Source organism: Paralichthys olivaceus, chromosome 4, assembly GCF_024713975.1.
Source record: "Paralichthys olivaceus isolate ysfri-2021 chromosome 4, ASM2471397v2, whole genome shotgun sequence".
NCBI lineage: Eukaryota > Metazoa > Chordata > Actinopteri > Pleuronectiformes > Paralichthyidae > Paralichthys > Paralichthys olivaceus.
In genome coordinates this window covers 19,585,063-19,605,144 of record NC_091096.1, presented here as the reverse complement: position 1 = coordinate 19,605,144, position 20,082 = coordinate 19,585,063, and the positions used below count along the sequence as shown (strand labels likewise).

Here is a 20,082-nt window from a genome sequence, read left to right as displayed (position 1 = left end):
CTAATGAGGCACACGCCTCAGAGTCCATCCTGAAAATGTGAGCGGACTCTTCAGTGGATGCGACATGACACGTGTGAGCGCCTTCAGAGCACAAAGACTTAGTGTGTGAGCGGCGCGACGTCAGTGTCTCTGCTGCGCTGAGCGAGGGTTGGTCGGGACCGGCAGCAACGGGAGCAACGTCACCGGCTGACGGCGGCATCAGAGCTCCGCAGACGGACTGACCGCGGAACAGCGAGCCGCTCACTCCGGAACTCGGCGGAGGAAGAGAAACAGTGGACAGCGGCTCTAGGAGCGAGTGTCCGCCTCTGGAGCTCAGGTAAAACCCCCGAAGAAGCTTCACGCGGCTTCATGTGTTCATTTGTTATAAATTCATTCATTTGTAAGTGTTTCATTCTGTTTTTATTTCTTACATCTGTCAACCACAAGAACCAGCGTGGTTGCTACTTCAATGACTAGCAAAGCGGTAGCCACGGCACTGTAGCCATAAACTGTGTTGCTATGGTGCTGCCAGGCAACATCCCACACTGCTGAGCCCAGTTCTGTCTGTTTACCAGGAATATAAGAAACAAAACGCACTTCCATGTGTGTTATACCGCCAGTCATTCTTTCATTGTGTCATTATGTGTTTTAGTTGGGTTGTTTTCTCTCAGCCACCTGTTTCCATAAGACTGGACTTGACTTAACGCTTCAGTTCATTTGCTCAGACATTTATTTGTGCTAATTTACAGCCATGCTACTGACTAGCTCCTGCCTGCCGGCTGCACTCAGCAGCCCTGGCAGACAGTAGGAAAGGTCGGTGTCTGTTGTTGAGTGTTTTTCCAGTCAAGTGCTCATGCGTCTGTGGCTCGAGGTGAAATCACAATCCATCTCCTCTAAACACAGACTGTGTCAAATATGTCAAAATGTCTGTCAACTCCTTCATAACCACTCTCTTGTCTGTTAATGTCACAGAGTCGAAGTAAAACCCAAGGACAACAAGGCGTGATCAAACTACAGGATGGTCATCACCAGCGTGCCACCTCTCAAAAGGACATCACAGGCCATTGACGTGAAGAACATATGTTCCCAGTGAAGGTGCTCAGTACGTACACAAGTTTTCTTATTGTGCCATTCAGACAGCTGCTGTGGTGAGGCATCAGTGCATGCCAATGCCAGGGCCTGTGATACAAAGAAATTCCATTATCTCTCATCTCCTGTCTGCTGTGACAGAGAGAAAGAGAGGGGGGGGGGGAATCGTGAGGCCAGCAAGGAGGCAGCGCTATGAGTCAGAATAGGAGCAGAAAAGAAAACTGTCACTCTTCAAATCCACCCATGAGCTCAGTAGACATCGCACACACACTTATTTTAAGAGCAAGACCAGTTCCTCTCTGGTTCTTTCGCTGTTCAGCTGGCATCTACAACTCTAGAGCTATATAGAGACCTGGCTCCTTCTTGCTTTCCTTAAATTATTACTGAATCTTTTACTTTTTCTTAGACGGTTACGTCTGTATACAACGCTTTGAGAGAGTGCAAAGTGCAGCAGGGTGCATCCAAGGCGAGCTCTGTTCATTGTATTTTAGTTTCCACACCTCCTTATCTCAGCTGTCAAGAGGGAGGATTCTTCTCTACAGTAACTTACCAAGAGCAATAGAGATAGTGGTGGGAAAGAAGGGGTGGGAGGAGTGAGAACAACAGAGAATGACTGTGAGGAAGAGAGCATGCTTAACCCAGCCACTGAGTGACTCTTGTATCCAAGGATGAAGGTAGCAACGCATCTGACCGCCACTCATCGCCCACGGACTGCTGTGAAGAAATGAGGTGGACACATAGGCGCTCAGTGGCACTTGTATAGGCTCAACAACGTGCCGACCTCTCTTCACACAGGGCCCCCTGGGGTTTGACTCGTCTGTCTGGAGTGTCAGGGCTGATCACTGAGCAGATCATGGCCACAGCTAGAATGAACTGCACAGGACGATAGACTTGTTTAGCATGAATGGGATTTTCTTTTTCCTTCAAAACAAAAGTGTGTTTCTCTTACTTCACGGGTGTTACTGCACCTAAACTGGCACACGTTTGTTGTATGCTTTTGGCAGAGGAGCAGACCGAGGAGGTAGTAACAGGTGCTTCGTGCCAAGGTGGATTTGGAGGTGCGGAGGAGAGCTGAAGATCATGGGTAAATCAAACAGCAAGCTCAAGCCAGAGGTGGTGGAGGACTTGACAAGGAAAACCTACTGTGAGTACCTTCAGCCCTTTTTTTGGCTTGTCAATTGTTACATAAATATTATTTATTTTCAGTTAGAAGAATTTAGTGACATTTTGGCCACTCTCCTAACATTTATTTAATTTTACAGTTTTCAATCATATTTTCCGCCCACTGTGTTCCATACAGGCTTTATAAAAAGCCCTGCATGTTGGGATGTATCGAGACGATGCTTCATCACTCTTCTCATTATCGATACAACAGAGCTACAACCAAACGTCAGCTGGGAGTAAGCTCCCTGTTTGATTTAAATTTACATTTAAATGGTGTGCTTCAGTTTGCAATTGGTTAAGGTCTGGCAAAAGTTGTAATCAGCGACTTTATATCATGCTAAAGGGATTTATGAATATGGAGATGGCTGTTTGTATCGGCTGTGTGGAGTTGGGGTGGGGGCGCTTCGAGATGAGCATGTGGTTTATTATGTAGTTCATGGATGCTCTATTTATGTAAATAATTTATAAATGCATACATAGACAGATCGATAAAATATAAATAGACTACATCAATTCATTAATTGTCTTACATACCATAACTATAAGTGGAATTTCTGCATAGAATCTTACATAAATGGTGAATGGCCCAAATTTGAAGCCTGTCCACAACATTGCAAGTACATGGATTCTAGTTGTTTCTGTCTTATCAGGACATTGCAGATTTGCAGCATTAACTCCCCAAGCTTATTTATTTATTGATGATCTCCCGCTGAACAACTCATGTTTATTATTTTTCCACCACAGCTTCCATCAAATTTGAGCAGAGATCACATTTATAATCGCCACAATCATGTCTGCTTGGAAGACACCATATTCATCACTGGCATATTTCTGGAGCACAGCGTGATTATTATTATTATTTTTTTTTTGAGGAGTACAGTGTGCAGGTGTGGGTGGGAGTCGACATCCATTGGCTGCTTAATGACAGTGTTATTTGTGTGGCGAATCTCTCCACAGCAGAAACTTGGAAGGCTGTTGTGGCAGGAAATTACTGTGGAGGAAGATTGGGCTTCGTGCTGGGCTGGGCTGTTTGCTGCTGTCCTTTACTCACTCCCTCTCTTTCTCTGTCTTTCTCCCTTACCCTTTCACCCTATCTCCCTCTGCTCCATCCCCTAATTGCCCTCTTTGAGCAGGGAATGGAATAGTATAATTAGGATCTTATCTGGTTAGCATTGCTGAGAGGGGCACAGAGCTTTCTCTCCCAGCGTGATCGTTCTCCCTCTGTTCTGTTGTTTGCTTTACTTGAGACTCTATCATTTCTGCCTTCATCCTGTTGCCTCTTTCTCGTGATGTCCCAGGAGTAGCTTTGTCTGCCATTTTAGTCAGCACTTTCTTTGGTTCGTGACAGATTGGGGACTTGGTAAACTTCTCTGCGCCTATGTGCCTATGTTTTCTGTTCTAATGGTAGAAGGAGTTGGGTGTTTTCTCTCACTGTAAATAATGACAAGCCACCAGCAAGGCCAGGACCAGAATTAAGGTCTGTTCAGTTTGTAAATGTAGGCTTATTCACATGAAAACTACTATGACCATCATTTTAATTATACATTTCCATGGCCAAATTTGAGCAAAGGCTTCAGCTGCCCAGTGTTTTTCCTCTTCTGAGTGAAAACTGTGGAAAACGGTGGCAGCCTCACCTTTACTTTAGAGAGCGATTCCCAACCCAGAGCAGCGTGCCTAAATATCCACCCTGCCATCACATGGAAAGACCAGCAGCCCTATTAAAATGCCTGCAGGCTGTAGGCTAAGCCCATGTAATAACACAATGATTTTGTGAGTTGTCAAAACCATGAAGAGGCTCCCGGTGAAAGAATAAAAGCTGGATGTGTTCGAGGAGACCCTGCAGGGCAGAGTGGGCTGTGCAGTTGGCTGATTGCATTTATTGCCTATTGCCTCTGACTGAGTTATGTAATACATTTTTTATTAAATCATAGCCATGGTAAATTGCCACAATTTCTGACTGCATTGACTTTTGAGGCCAATTTAATGGTGGCTTGGCCAAAAATTGTGAGATTTTGTGAGACCCTTATATTTATTGGAAAGGATCACATCATGGGTATCTTGGTGAAACGCTCAGCAGAACAAATTGAGGCAAAGGTATTGCTGGCGAAAGCTAACTCACCTGGCCTCCTTATCAATTTCCTCTGTATAATTCTGCTCCATTACTCTCATTATGGGAATCTGTGTAACTCTCATGGTAAAATGTTCACCAAAATCCCTTTTACCCAGTCTCTCCGAGTGTGAGAGAGTTGGATAATTGTAGATTCAAACATCTTATTTATGGCACGTGAATGTTTAAGCCTGAGGCTAAACTCATACTACATAATACATACAGTACGTACATCTGGTGTCCACACAATTCTGGAGCTATTGAGCCACTAAAACAAAGAAGTTTGGAAACTGCTGTCCAAGTTTTAGTTTGAAAATCCAGGGCTGCGTTTTAGTCTGGATGGGCAGAAATGAGATGTTTGGAAACCATGACCGAGACACACAACCACATGTTGATTGGGTCTTTTTGGTCACAACGTAGCCTTGGCTGATTAGTCAAGCTCCTATCGCAGGACGTTCTTCTGGAAGAAAACAACCAGCTTGATCCTCGGATAGCAGTGTAGTTTGGAACATGGATAATCAATTAAAGTGCTGGTGACCCTGTTGTCTTTATTAACTGCAGTTAAACGCTGCATTTTACAATGATACAACTGATTAGATGCACAGGAGACTAACAATTACTCAAGCAATTTCTGTTTACAGTGGCAGGTGCATGCCCAGTGCACATGAGTAGTTTTCAGGCGTGTTAGTATGACAAGGATTAAAACTGATACAGAACCATAACACTCCTATGGACAGTCGTCGTTTTCAAAAATAGTCGTGTAGAGCCTGAAACACATTGTTTACTTTTTTTCCTTAGTTGTGTATTTTCTAGTAGCCATGGCAATGAGCTGCCAAGGTTAAACATTAGAGTAGGGGGAATCCTCAATTAACTAACTAGTTATTTGCTGTATTTATAGGCCTCTTGTTTTGCCTCAGGCTCAACACAAGTTGTAGTAATTTGGCATATGTCTTTAGACATAGAGCAGCATGAATTCTGAAAGTCTATCTCAAAGGACCTTCTGATTAAACTAATGCTATTGATTTCCAGCCCTTGTTTTCATTAGTAACCTCAGGGGCCAGGTGTCTGAAAATTGCATAGGTTATTAGAGAGAAAATAAAGAGACAAGTGGAAGCCATGAAGGACTGGTTGATTACATACTGGCAGATAAAGGTGCTGGTGTGGGCATGTTAACACATCCCACCTCCTCAACTGTTCTTGTTCTTAGGTCTGCTGCTGACCTTCATTCCTTTAGCCTTATTTGTCTTTTTGCGGCTCCCTGGGGTTTACTCCCACTCAACAGTGCTGACCATGAGAAATGATTATTCATCTCATAGTAGGCTTGAACTGGTGAATTCCAAACTCTTGGCTTAATGTTAAGGCATGTTGACACTGTTGATTATTTCGTCAAAAGATATGTGTAAGAAAGGAGTGGGCCAAGATGAATAATGCTACTACTTGGCTCCTGTGTTGTACCTAACGGCAAACTTCTTTTTTTCAAGGAAAACTATTTTTTAAAACTAATGTGACTCTTTATTTACTTTACAGTTACGGAGAAAGAGGTGCAGCAGTGGTAAGTGAGTTCTGTTTTTTTTTATGTGAATGCTACAAGGACCCTATTGTTTCTCTTAAGTTTTGTCTTTTGATTTATTTTGTGAAGGCTTTTCTGGTGGAGCTCACAGGAATCAGAGGGACGTACCTCAGCCTATTTGCATAAGCCATAGTAATATACTTTGCCCAGGATTGATTTTTTAAGTCTATAGTGTCTTTACAGTTGGTTTGATAGTTAATTTGTAGCCATCTCCCTCACACTACCCTGAAGACAGAAGTGTTCTGAAAATAGAATGACTTTGAAGTCTTACAGAGACTGAGTGACTTTGGACGCTGATAACACTGATACAAACATTTCCATGATGCATTCCTTAACAACCATTTTAGTCTGTTTAGTCTGCAAAAAGGGATTTTTGATAACAGTAGAATGGCGGCAGCAGAAGGTTATTTCAATTTCAGGCTCTTAATGACTACATGGCCTCAGAGGCTCCACGAAGATGGCGATAAGTAATCCTTCCTGTCAGATTCTGTACCTATTAGTCAGCATGACCTGCACCTGCATCATCTTGTTGAGCTGTAGCCATTGTCTGCTCCTGGCCTGCTCTCACAGCATTGTAACATGTCCTTACATATATCAAAATGAAACAAACACATGAAGGAGACACCTTGAGCCAGGATAAGCCACAGTGCTTTGGTAAGAGTGATCATTACTGTTAAGGTGTGTTTTTTCTGAAGCCACAATTTGATAGCTGCTGGCAAACAGATAAGAGACAATTCATCTTCATTACAGAGATGACTCAAGCAAAAGGGTAGTCACTGCTTTTGCTTGCTGCATGCTGTTGGGCTATTGTTTCTTTGGAAATGAAAAACAGAAAGGAATAGTGTATGTCACAAGAGGGAGCATTGTAATAAAGTGATCACTCTTCCGTGTTCACACTTGAGTTCTCCTGCTTTGGTTTTGCATTTCACGCCCTAATTCTGCATGCATGAAAAGAGCTCCTGCCTCCAGAGCCGGTCGATGTTTTACGAGGGGAAGGAGCCATGGCACATTCAAAGCCACATAGAAGCAGCAACATTAGATATCACTGGGCATTGGCAGGTCCAGAGCCTCCGAGCTGGCCTGTCTCTAGGGCTGCTTGAGTGCAGTGGGGCGGAATACCCCCCCCTCGCCCGTCCCTCTTAACCTTCCCTCACACCACCCCCTCCCGGCTGTGCAGCCAGTTAGCTCACCATCACTCTCACTGTCGTTCACAGGAAAGTTTGTATGAGTCCTCACTTGAAGATCAGCAGCAATCAACACGGCTGAGTGTGAGGGATGAGAGGGAATTTTACCAGGGGAAATGCCAGATGGCGTGTAATTAGAGCACAGGCACAGACACAGAAGAATTAGCCGGGTTAGATAAATACCAGTGTTGTGCATTAAATCCGCTCCCCATTTTGAATTCTCCTCTAAGGGAACATCATTAGTATGCTTGAGGCTCACCTGAAATCAATAACAAAATGCCATAGCACAGTGATGTTCCTGCCAGCCAGGCAGGAGCAGGAGAAACATCCTGCACAAGTCTTTAGCGAGCCACCACGCTAGATGCCAAGGAGCAGGAGCTGGTGCCAGTAATAAATACGTTAGCTTCATGCTGACTCCCTTAGTAGCGCCTGATGCACAATGTCACGTCTTCTATGTCCCCGCAAGTACAGTGCGTGGTTGCATTATTACACCGCTTCAAGTACAGTCTGACAGTGTATGTGTCTTAGCACCAAGTGTCACCAACTCAGACTTCTCACACATGATGTGTTCTCAGCAAATGAAGGAGATTCTGATCCTGACAGCTGAACAGCTGACACTACACAAACATGTACTGTACCAATGCATGCATGTTGTGTTTATATAACCGCACTGGTAACATGTCAAATGTATTCTTATTATGGGCAGTCCATGCCTTATGAAGTGACTATAGAAGAGGGAGCATTTCAGCATCAGTAAGGTTTTAGTAAATGTTTGTTTTTAGGATAATGTTTGAATGAGCCCATGTCAGAATGTAGCAGGAATTCACCGCGAGTGAGTTGGCTCCTTGACAACAATTCTAATATGCTACGGACGCAAAACGTAAAAATAAATTTTTCAGAGTTCCTGTCTGAAAACAGCTCAATTAACTGAACCCTAATCTGCATGACTTTGGACTGTGCTGGAGTACGAATAGAAATCACATGAAGACACAGGAACAACACGGAAACAACACTGTGTGGCGACAGTGCTAACCACTGCTCCACCGAGCCAAGAACACCACACATACAAAAACAACAATATATTGGTAAATTACTAGTAAACAGTCGATGGAGAACCAATTGTCTTCAATGCCAAAACAAAATAAACAGTGGTTATTCGAAGGCATATACATTGTATAGAGATGTCTTATCTTTAAATATATATTTTCTGCACCATACAGTACACACAGAAGCTATAGAGAATATTACAGTATCGTTCAGCCTTTTATATTAGTTTCCAGATATTCCACAGTCACACATTAAAAACTGATTGAATAAATTCAGGTGAAATGGGTCGGCTTTGGATTACGATATGCATTGTGTTCTGCACTTTGAATACCAATTAGGTGGTATTCTGCATTATATGGAGCCAGGCTTTCATTTTCCTGCTCATCTCCAGATAATTTAAATGTGAGAATTACATGCTTCTGCTCTCTTCTCTGCTTCTCTACTTGCTGAACCTTTTCCCAGCTGCGCCTCAAAGCTCCTCTCCCCGTCTCTCTGACTAGACGAAGCTGGCTTCATTATCTCCCAGGCAGATTAAAAATAAAGTGTTTAAGAGGAGTGAGGAGCCAGAACGTCAGTGGAAAAGATCTTTGCCGACCTTCATTCTTCATCAGAACACACTCTCACTCGCTGGCCTTAATTACAGGCTTGCTTCATTTTGAGCAGCTTTAAATGAATCAAAGATGAACATGCAGTGCTCCCCTGTGAGAACCTGCGTCATTTTTGCTGTTCATCAAGAGCAAAAGCTTTTTGCAATGCTTTTATAACCACCGTTATTTCCTCCTTCTCCTACTCTTTATCTAGCCTTTATTTTAAAGGCTAACCTTCTCCCTTGCTCCCTGACATGTGACAGTGTAGTTGGTCTCTGAGGCTGCTGTGTTCCTTTAAGAGGCCATGCAAGGAAACTACCTACCTTTGAGTGACTGTGCTTGAAATTGCTTATGAAATGCTTCTATATTTAGGCTAATAGAGATGTTAAGTCGCTCTCTAGATATGTCATTTCCAGGGGCAAGCGGAAGCTCCCAGACTTATCTATCAGCCATGCATAATATCAAAAGAGGAATAGAGAGTAATTTGATTAGAGCTAACCACTCTGGGCTTGCTATTGGATTAGGCGATTGTCTTATCTGTGAACAAGACAAATAGCTCTGCACTTTACCTTTTTGATCTTTCAGACCAAGTCAGTGATGCTGGCTGTGTGACTGTGGATGTGGCCTCAGGCTATCATCATTATTGACACTTTAATATGTGTTCTCATTACATTATGAATGGTATTGAACTCTTTAAATGATCTCTATCTGTGCTTGATGTTTCAGGTACAAAGGCTTCATCAAAGATTGTCCCAGTGGGCAGCTCGACGCGTTGGGCTTTCAGAAGATATACAAGCAGTTCTTCCCTTTCGGAGACCCCACAAAGTTTGCCTCCTTTGTCTTCAATGTTTTTGATGAAAATAAGGTTTGTATTCAGATTTATAGGTGCTGTTACCTCTTTTGCTTCAGAATGACAGATAAATAGTTTCTGACTGCCTGTTGTGTGAGGGAGTTTATATTAAAGGCATCATGCGCTAGAGGGGAGAGCGAGGGGTCTTTATTCAGGTCAGTTTGTGAGAAGAGCAGTTGCTTCTCTCTGGCCAGCCAGGGGGTTGCACAGAAGAAAAAGGGCTGCATGGTGTGGAAATCCTTTTCATTTTGCTAGAGGCTACAGATACAGAAGATGCTGGGAGCTACACATGTACATTCAAAGCTCTTTTAAATTAATGCTGTTTGATTTAGAAATTAAAATCTAATACAATTCTATGCCAAAGAAATTGTATCTTCAGTGTACACTACAGACAAATGATTTATTGGATCATTTTGAACAATTGATCTTTGTATTTAATTTAATGTTAGTACAAATAGAATTCTGATATATTTTTGCACACATTGGAGGATTTTGATAACAACATAACTACATGCACCTTTTTTCAGTCGATATTGCAACAGGAAAAATGATTCTGTCCTCAAAAGTAACAGTTTTTCATGACAAGATCTAAGGAGAACTACGGTTGAGGCATCAATAGCAAAAATATTTGAACCCTTAGTTTTGTGTCACAAATCATTTTTAAAGTTGAGTGTAAGGGGCTGTGATACTGATAAAACACTATATCTAGATATTATGTGGGATTTTGTACATGATGTTTTGCATAAAAATCTTTTATTAGACTGGCTCACTCTTGTTACTGGAATATTAATTGTTGCTTGTTGCAACAAAGTTTGGCGACATGAGTCTAACAGTTTAGGCACAGATGGTTCACAGATGGTGTAACAAGTTAGTTGTCGATCTTGTTTATCGGCAAGCAATTTCTGACACTGTTCACTGTCGTTTAAGCTGGAAATCAAATCTAACGACATCTACTGACAGGCTGGTGGTGTCTCCTGTTCTTTTTTTTTCATTGATTTTAACTTAAGTCGTGCATTTGCTGGCAGCTTTGCTAGTTTAAGTTGTGGTGCAGTGATCATGCATGTATACTGATACTCTGCATGTAGATAAGTGCTATAGGACTTTTATCATTATTATATTATTATTACTTGTAACCGACTAGTCTATCATACCTGAGGGACATACTCGATAATGTCATTAATTACAACAATTAGGGTAATTATGACAACACCATTAGCTGAGTGATATTTTTTTCACAAGGTGTATGTGTATTTTTTTTTCAGAATAAAGATGTTGTAATAGTTACGTGGTGTTTTATCCTCTAAGGATTTGAGACGAGGCTGATAAAGTAAACTGTAATAAACTAGATCTGTCTGAAGTAATCCACTTTATTGCAGCTGCACAAGATTATTCGCTTTGTGTTGAGGATGACAAACTGAGGATGAACCGCTCCTGGGATCTTGGTGAGCCTCGGGAGGTTTATTGACTTCGGTTAAGAGGCTTTGTGTCGGGGAAGATGAGAAAAACCCCTGTGTCTGATGTTTATCTATGACCTTCATTAACGTTCTGCACCCTACAGTTAAGAGAGTGCATTGATCTTAACAGTTTTTATGACTTATGCAATCAGCAATGCATGACTTGAGCATTGTCTGGCTGCTCAGATGTCTGATGGAGATAAAGTTTGCGGCCCCTCAAGCTATGAAGAGTGCTTGTGTTTTCCTACTGACTGACATGGCTGGACACAGAGGTTACAGGTAGGCAGCTGTTGTAGCAGAATGAGATGCAACATAATCCTCTAGTAGCATGTGAGAATATAATTTGACCAAAGACCTGCAGGCTCCTCTACCAGCCAATTTGTATGCATTGTTAGTGGTCCACAAGCTGTTGTTTCCACCTAGAATATGAATTGCAATTCTTTTATGCAGTGTGCCGCAGTTTGGTTTTAGTGAGTCTCATGCAGTCGCTGGTGGCTGGAGGTCATAAGGTGACAATTTGGTCTGAATCATCGCCATTTGAACACATTTTGAGTTTTTCATTTTATATTCGATGACTGTCAACGTTTCTCTTCGCTGTACAAACTGTGGCCTCACAGAGGAGCACTGAAGGCCAGAGTTTTGGAAGGTTAATTGGATTTTTTTGAACCTGTGTGGTACGATCCAGTACATGGGACTCTAACAAAGCATAGAAGAACCAAGTGTCACTGAGGAATAGTTTCTACCTTGTTGGACAGATTTATCTGTCCGAAAGGAGTGAAACATCTTTATCCTCAATATACAGTGGTTGTATGTTTGTGGGCTGTAACTGTTAAGACTATAAGCCAGTAGCATCCATCTTACTAATGACCTGCGGTGACATATTTCTGCCTCGAGAGAGAGAGAGAGAGAGAGAGAGAGAGAGAGAGAGAGAGAGAGCCAGGTGCAGGGCAGAAAATAGCAGCTGACTTGGAGCAAACGTCTGGCCCTGTTTTCAGCAGAATGCAGGAAGGACATGAAGAGACAAGGAGAGCGAAGAGTTCATGAAAGCACAGGTACTGCAAGTGGGATGTAGAATACTCATCTTTTCTTTGGCCCATGTCCTCTATGTCTTCCTCTTCCTCTTTGGTCACTCTGTAGGATGGACGCATCGAGTTCTCTGAGTTCATCCAGGCTTTGTCCGTGACCTCTCGGGGAACTCTGGATGAGAAGTTGAGATGTAAGATCGTGCACCCTCCTCCCTTATTTCTTGACATTTAAATTGAAAGATTTACAATTGATTGTCTTGCGTTGCATATGAAAGAGGACTGTTGGGTTCTGAGAGAACAGCAAATAAAAGATTATTAGCAAGATACAGCCGGCTTCTGCAAGAAGCTGTGTGTCGTGACCAAACCTTTTTCTTAAGAATAAAACACTTTAAAAAAAAATGTTTTACATTTTTTAAAACTTTAAATTTTGCAGTAACCATAACTTTTTAATCTACAACAAAGGATGATGATTACTTAGATCCAGATTCACCACTGTAGCAACCATGAAAGGCTGCAGTCTGTCTCCACTCTGTTGTCACTGTTTTCAAAGGCATGAAAGACTACGTGCTTTGTTATCCATGAAAATATATATTGTATTCTAATCTTTTGTTTTACATTTTGAGGTGACAGCAGCTTTTAGATCTCAACCTGAGCTCAGCTACCTGAAACAGTTGTGAATCTTTTTTTTTTGCCGCAGTAAAAATAACCATATATTTAAACATCTTTCTCTCCACAGGGGCTTTTAAATTATACGACCTTGATAACGACGGCTACATTACCCGTGATGAGATGTTGAACATCGTGGATGCCATATATAAGATGGTGGTAAGTGTCACGAAAGATTGAAACTTGTATTTTGTTGTTAGTTGTATAAAGTGTAATGATTTGTATGTGTAATGATATTGATGTTATCTTAGGGCAACACTGTGGAACTGCCAGAGGATGAAAACACACCAGAGAAACGAGTGGACCGTATTTTTGCAATGATGGACAAGGTTAGAAGTTTAATATAAAAAGAATATTAAAAGTCTGAAGTGTGATATTGCCAGCTGCTGGACCAGGGGGGCTGAAATCTGATTGTACTAACAAAGAATATTACAGTTTGCTAAGAATTTTTTCTTTCAAGTACATTGTACTTACAAGTACTGTCTGTACTTGAAACAGGAACAATTTTCTAAATATATCCAATGATGTGCGTCTTTGCTGAAAGTTATAGAGCTAACAGTGAACAAGGAATCATTGTGCACCTTACTGATCAGGAAATGTGCATGGATGAATTATGGATATTATGGATATTATTGGCCTCTGTAAATGTATGACCTCCTAGTCCTAGAACTGCCACTAGAGTTGCTCTAGCTGTTGAATCATTTCACGTTACTTTCTGCAGCTTAACATCAAACTTGACCTGACATTTATACAGTTGCAGTTATGATTATTAGTTCACCATCAAGGCAAAGTCTTCCTTCCTCCCCTGCCTTCCTTCCCTCCCTTCCTCCCCTCCCTCAGGGCTCTGACATGTACACTGTTAAGTTTAGAGCCGTTAGCCGCAGCCATCCCAGCGTCACTAACACTGCCCGCAGTCTATAAACATCACATATACAGCAGTGTCCTCTACTGATAGCCCTCTGTGCTATGCCCACTCCCTCAGCCCCCAACACTCTCTCATCTGTAGTGAAAGATGAGACGCAGCCTGCACTGGGTGTTTGTCAACCCGCTACTGCCAAGATCAGTCCATTGGTGTAGGTGCACGGCAGCACTAAGTGATTTGTATTGGCAGAGTGGCCACCCTCCAAGTGCAATGAACCAAAGATCAGTCCAACAGCAGAGTAGGAGAGTAGCATGGCTTTAGGGTGAGAGACTCTTTTGCCCCCTTCTGGTCGCTCTGTGCTAAAGCATCAACAGCCTTCAGTTACATTGGATCTCATGTTCTCGTCTCAGAATGCCGATGGGAAGCTGACGCTGCAGGAGTTTCAGGAGGGCTCAAAGGCCGACCCCTCTATTGTTCAGGCGTTGTCACTGTATGACGGACTTGTGTAGGGGTGTAAGGTGAGTGGGGTATCAATGAGCTACTACCTGCATACCTCTCTGCATGGGTGATTTTCAAATCCCAGGTCACACTTCAACTGCAAGATAAAACTGTAATTCCTTTTTCATCAGAGCAGAAAATAAGACAGGAAATGTAGTCTGTGGGCCGTAAGCAAAATGAAGAAGCTGCGGCCAGTTTGTTCTTATGAATTATTCAAATGGCCCACTTGTTTGCTGGCAATCAAATAGTCTTGCAGTGCTGAGTGAAGAGCGAGACAGCCCTCTCCACTCACTGCCTTTTGTAATGCATCAGCCGCTGCCAATTGTTGCTGACATCCTGCTCAGCGTTTTGTCAACAGTGAAGGAGCTTGTGAAGACAGATTTTAGTCACGCAGTAGCTCTGCTCACTGGTTATCTTGCATGCATGAACTCACCCAGGTGTTATGACGCCGCTTTATGTCTTCTATTCAAATGGAAATGTCTCTTTTAACCTCTCAGATGGATCCAACTCCGCATCCTCCTGCGCAGTACCACACACGCCAGTCCTGCACCATCACACCTGTAACAGGAGGACGCCACATCAAACTCCTTCACCCAGACGTGGACTGCAAACTTTTGTCGCACGGCCATATGGCATCTGTGTCAAGTAGCTGTTTGTCTACATTTCCACCGAGGACTGTGATGAAACAATATCCTCTGATGGCCGATTTCAAAAAATATCAGCAAAATCCTCATTTATCTGTGTTTCTACAGCTGTGTGGCACTGCGTACACACTTGCGTGTGGTGGACTGTGTGCGAGCGTGTCTGCGAGCCACAGTGTTGTGGTTTTCCCCATGGACAGTCCAAGGAACTGACTTTGCTCGGAGATGTCAGTGTGTGTCAAGTGGATGCACGAGAAGAGCTCAGAGGAACGTGCTGCTGCTATTTCAACACGTGGAGAGACTCTTAACCCGTGGAAATCTTGAAAAATGTATTCCACTAGCTTATAGTTACAAAGCAGTATAGTGTATATAATATAATGTAAATATAACTGTAATTTATTTTCTGCTTTGCTGCATTTATGGGAATTTATTCCTCATAAATATGGAATGAAGTTTTATTTTTTATCAAACGTGTTGAAATGTATTGCACTGTATTTTTTATTACTATTGTGGGATCGTTTCTTTTTTGGTTTCTCACATTCGGAAGTTTCCTTTTCCTGAGAGAACAGTGTTTTTATTTGTGTGGTGTTGGGAGCAGTGGGGCTTTTCTATGGAGGATTTTACTATGTTTGCCAGTCTGTGCATCCCATTGTGCTTTCACCCCCCGTTAGCACCAGCGTCTAGTGTCTGCGGCGTTGCACAGCCACCGTATCTTGAACGACTCAACCGAGCAACACAAGTGAATTCTCGCAGCTTACATCTGAATTGAGGCTCATTATTTCTTTTGTGAGCGTCACGGCCAGCCCTCAGCAAACACAAAGCCCCGGTCATTGAGAGGCACAAACAGACATCAACTCTGGCTGTAAAGCTTTTTTGCGAGCTCTGTGGTTGTAGTCGTCCACTTTGTATTTGTCCTGTGTGAGGCCGGAGCATGTGATGATGATGATGATGCCTTTTCTTTTTCCATTCTTGGATGATTTTCGAGCATTATGATGTTTTATCAGCTTCACTGATTTTATGCCTTATGCAAATGATAATTTACGAAATGATAAATGTCATTTATCTGTTGATTAGCAGTATAAGAGCACAGAATAAAATGCATTTAAGTGGCTGACTTTTCTATTGTTTATTTGTAGTCAATGAAAATGTATTTAAGTTTATATTTTCCCATTCTTTGGATGATTTAAGAAGCTGCTTTGTGGAATGACTGTCACTTACAATTGACCCCTTCCTGTTGACAGGAAATCTCAGTCCAATATCTCACTGAGCCACTACAAGAAACCTGAAGAATTTCACGTTGCTTTGAAAGTGAATGGTACATGCCTGCTTGCTCTGCAGTATAGGCCTGCACTGTGCACTTGTATAATGAACAAGGAACTGTATAAAACTGTGATGTCTTGCTGTTGATGGGGGGGATTAATGAGGCTCAGTGTGTGGAAGCTGCTGGCTCTGTGCATGTGCTCACATGGGCCTGCTCAGACCTGCTCTCCCTTTTCTCCTCATCAGCGACAGATGGAAGTAGGAAGACGGAAGGGCCCAGAGCTTCGACCGGGGACGAGTCAGTCCTTTGGGGTACATCTCCTGATTAGCTTTGTAATTTATATGGATTTCAAATGTAGCATCTGAAACTTAGTGAAGCACAAAAGACAGAGGATCAAAGTTTAATCCCACACACACTGTACTTTGGAAGGAGACACTGAATTATTTAGATTCATAAGATCTGGGGCTGGCTCCCTCTGTTACATCTTATCTCCTTAGACAAGATGTGTCATGGAGAAACTTCTAGTCCCTGAAAATAACGTTTGATCAATAACTACACACTTATATCCGGATCAGCAACAAAGTATAAAAGGGACAGTGACATTTCTGGCTGGCGCGTCAGGTCACCATTGCATCCATTCATATGCCAAGGGGATATTTCTATGTGTAAAATTAGCTTGGTGTCAGCTGAATATAAACGATGGCTATTTATAAGAGCCGGGCTGTTACTGAGACAATGTTATCGCCGTGTCCGACGTTCAGACTGCTCACTGGTAATGTGCGTAAAGCTGCTCAAAACCGCGTCTCCAGGGGCCCAACTGAATTGAAAAAAAAAGAGATTGAACGAGAGGGGGAATGTTGGACAGGGTTAAAGTCTGGAAGTCACAGTGGGGTCGAGTTACACACACACTCTCTCACAAAAAAATCAGGTTTGGTCCCGGGAACCTTTTAATACCCATCTCCGCCCCCGTTTGAAGCGTCAGAGCACCAGCTCTCCAGGGGCTTTCAAACACGGAGCCAGTCCACACGCTCCTCCAAACTTTACGCACGGATGTTCTCCTGTGGAAGGATTTTACTCTGGATTCCGATGCGTTTCAGCCGAGGCGTCTTCTTCTAGAGATCTTTTCTGCCGACTGGAACAATCCCAAGAGTTTTTTTCCCCTTTGAAATCTTAAAAAACAAAAAAAAAACGTTCTTATACTTTAAAAGCCGCACTCCAGCAGACAGATGCAGTAAATCCTAAGAAAAGCTAAAAACATGAGCGGTGTGTTAAAGTGCCTGGTGTTGGCGCTCTGTATCAGCGCGCACAGGCTCTTGGCAGTACCCCGGGTTGAGGAGGATGATGGATCCGGTGACAGCGCCTCGACTCTGGCCTTTGTGTTCGATGTTACCGGCTCCATGTACGACGATCTGAAACAGGTGATCGAGGGCGCCTCGCGGATCCTGGAGAAGACCCTGAGCCGGAGGACGAGACCCATCAAAAACTTTGTGCTGGTCCCCTTCCATGACCCAGGTACTGATTCATCAGACACACTTTGCAGTTATCAGCTTCTGTGACACTGGTTGAACTCTTGAACATTTTCACTGAATTGTGCGTAATTATGATCCATTGAAACATTTAACAGCTCCAAAGCCAAAGTTTCAGTTTCTGACTTTCTGAGACCCATGCAAAGCAGCAGACTACAGCCTCAACCCCACAGTATTGAAGTGTTAAGTGCCCTCATGTGATTTGAGTTTTCTCTCATTTGCAAAATTTAACTGGCAAAGATCACACAAACACAAAAGTGCAAACACATTTGAGAACCTGCAGCACATGGTGTGGCTCATATAGCTGCTTCATTAAAGCTGCACTGATGTGGGACAGCACCAAATCAAGCTGATACAAGAAATCCAAGCTGGACCATGAGAGTCTATAGAGTCGGAGTGGGACAGGTAAGGATCCTCACTCACCCCCTGCATCTCTCCTGCTGTATGGGAAAGCTGCAGCTTGAAAATAAGAGTGCTCTATGGGGGGAGGGTGTTTGAGCACTGATGAGAAGCATATGCTGTCTGCTTGTGTGTAATTACCCCAATCACCCTCCCTCACTCACTCACCCCTCCTCACCCCACCCTGCTCCTCCTTCTCCTCCATCCGAGCCTCCGGAAAAACCCTCACAGACCCCTGTTTTAGCCAGCCAGGGGGGGTGAGGCGGTGGTGGGTCTGCACTAACACCACACATTTTGTCTTGTGTTTAATGTGCCCTGCCCCTGGGGACCTTGTAAACTTCCAAGACTGCAAAGAGGCCACAGTGGCTGACAAAGAGGCGTGACAGTGCTGTCAGTGTTCTACAGGAGGGGGGGCGACTTGAAAGCTTCGGCTGTTGAGAATTAGACTGAAAATGAGTCAGAAATGTCATCAGCTGACTCACGTCTCCAAGAGCCCTGTATCATTAGTCTCACAGAGATACTTCAAAAAGTGGTATCTGACAGTTGGAATAACAAGCAGGGGCACAGAGATCACGCGGGTCCGCCCTACCTGATGATGAGGGGCCCTCGCTGTAATAACTCGAGTTTATGCACAGCAGTGTTTTACAGCAACAACAATCGTCTCTGTGTATTGCTTAATGTTTATTGTTCCATCGTTTGGTCCCAGAAGGCGTCCAACTAAGTGTCCCTTATCCATCATGCTGGGGTCTGCTGCCGCTGCTGCTGTCGGAGACCCGAGGAGGTCACGGCAGCTGCAAAAAATAATTGTGCCGTCATCATCCAAACTCTGAGCAGATTTCAACGATTTGTGCAAAACAAAAGCGTAACAATTTAATTAAGTCAGTGAACCGGTCTGACCTCTCTTGTGTTGTGTGCGAGGGGTTTTCATTTCTTGCACAAAAGCTGCAGAACGTCACTCTGGTTCTGATCTATTAGTTTGGGCTGATTCTGATGCTCTAGAGGCGTTTTCCTTCATTCCCAGAGGCTCAGAGAGAAGAACTAAATCTCTTGTGTGGATCAAGTTGTTCTGTTTGAGTTCGAAGAAGAATCCAGACATGTTGGTCCAGATTCTTTGGTTGTGATGGAAATATGAACAACAGCACCTCTTATTAAACTGTTCACTTTAGAAGTCTCAGTTTGGGATTTAACAATTCTGCATTTGTAAACCTGCAGAGATCGGCCCAGTGTCCATCACCACCGACCCAAAGAAGTTCCAGCAAGATCTACAAGAGCTGTTTGTCCAGGTGAGAACCAGGACACATGGGATGATTCTTCTATAGGAGAGGAACCACTGCATTGTTTTCATCAACATTTGTTTCTTAGTTATTAAGCAGCGTTGCTCCAAAACTATTCTACCAATTTGTGGAGGGGTGGGGCATGACCCAGGGAAGAACCCATCAAATGTTGGTGCAGATCTTGATCAGGGGGGCGGGATCCAGGACTTCTTTGTGAGATTGGACCCTTTTCAACATTTTCCTTGATCTCTCAGAATAATTCATGGATCTTGATGAAAAAAAAAAATCCATATCCATGAGTGTGTGCAATTTGGTGTAGATCCAAATAAAAATCTGGATCTAGTAAATTTAAATGTGGTTTAGCGTTGGCAGAGGTATGCACTCTGCTGAGTGCCATTCTAGTTACATATGAATTCAGATTATTTCCATGTGGACTGCTGTTGCGTTAAACTATGGTGTGTAATTTTTACTGAGCAGCAGCCACTGTAGCCACAAGGGATGATTATGTGATAATGGTAGACACTATTATGTAGTGTAACAGTAGAGAGGAATCATTAAGTCAGCAAACTGCCTCAGGAATGTGTTATAATGGTGAGTTGTGAACTGAATTGAACAAGGTTTTATGTATGAATTTAATGTTTAGTTTAATTTTAAAAAGGTGTATTGTTTTATTACCCCTTAAAAAAAAGACAGTAGCTTAATAATGAGATATTATATGAGAATTATATTTTAAATATTTCCTGTACAAAACTTTACTTTACCTGTTTCATTACTATATTGTAAATTATATTCTAAAGTGGTAAAATAATGCTTGAGCTATTCAAGCGTAAAAAACATCCTGATTGAAGTGTAAGATGAGATATCTACAGTTTATTTCTTCCATCTGTGTTCGATCATGT

General features: G+C 42.8%; 2 protein-coding genes across 4 annotated transcripts in view; both read left to right on the top strand.

Annotated features, from left to right (window-relative positions):
* Nucleotides 1-127: 127 nt before the first annotated feature.
* On the top strand, nt 128-15,837 carry ncs1b (neuronal calcium sensor 1b). 3 transcript variants are annotated; one of them, XM_020093845.2, is made up of 10 exons: nt 128-316; nt 952-1,081; nt 2,073-2,212; nt 5,867-5,891; nt 9,454-9,592; nt 12,169-12,247; nt 12,793-12,881; nt 12,974-13,051; nt 13,995-14,102; nt 14,580-15,837. In XM_020093845.2, exons 3-9 carry the CDS (start codon nt 2,149-2,151, stop codon nt 14,091-14,093), a joined length of 573 nt encoding a protein of 190 aa, XP_019949404.1. In that variant the 5' UTR covers nt 128-316; nt 952-1,081; nt 2,073-2,148; the 3' UTR covers nt 14,094-14,102; nt 14,580-15,837. The 3 variants fall into 3 exon arrangements, with proteins under 3 accessions (XP_019949404.1, XP_019949405.1, XP_069380209.1); XM_020093846.2 differs by having other exon boundaries at nt 148-316; nt 952-1,074; XM_069524108.1 differs by lacking the exons at nt 128-316; nt 952-1,081 and having other exon boundaries at nt 1,198-2,212.
* A 648-nt stretch (nt 15,838-16,485) lies between these two features.
* The window catches only part of hmcn2 (hemicentin 2), a 46,189-nt gene continuing 42,592 nt past the window's right edge, over nt 16,486-20,082 (top strand). Inside the window, exons 1-2 of the mRNA XM_020093847.2 lie at nt 16,486-17,496; nt 19,122-19,192. Coding sequence (XP_019949406.2) covers nt 17,241-17,496; nt 19,122-19,192 — 327 coding nt within the window. The 5' untranslated portion in view covers nt 16,486-17,240. The remainder of the gene's footprint in view (nt 17,497-19,121; nt 19,193-20,082) is intronic.

Excerpts from the sequence above, each read along its gene's own strand:
- ncs1b (XM_020093845.2), top strand. The coding sequence starts at position 2,149 with ATGGGTAAATCAAACAGCAAGCTCAAGCCAGAGGTGGTGGAGGACTTG. Across the intron at positions 12,248-12,792 it reads TCTGGATGAGAAGTTGAGAT|GGGCTTTTAAATTATACGAC; the intron begins GTAAGATCGTGC and ends TTCTCTCCACAG. Across the intron at positions 12,882-12,973 it reads ATGCCATATATAAGATGGTG|GGCAACACTGTGGAACTGCC; the intron begins GTAAGTGTCACG and ends ATGTTATCTTAG.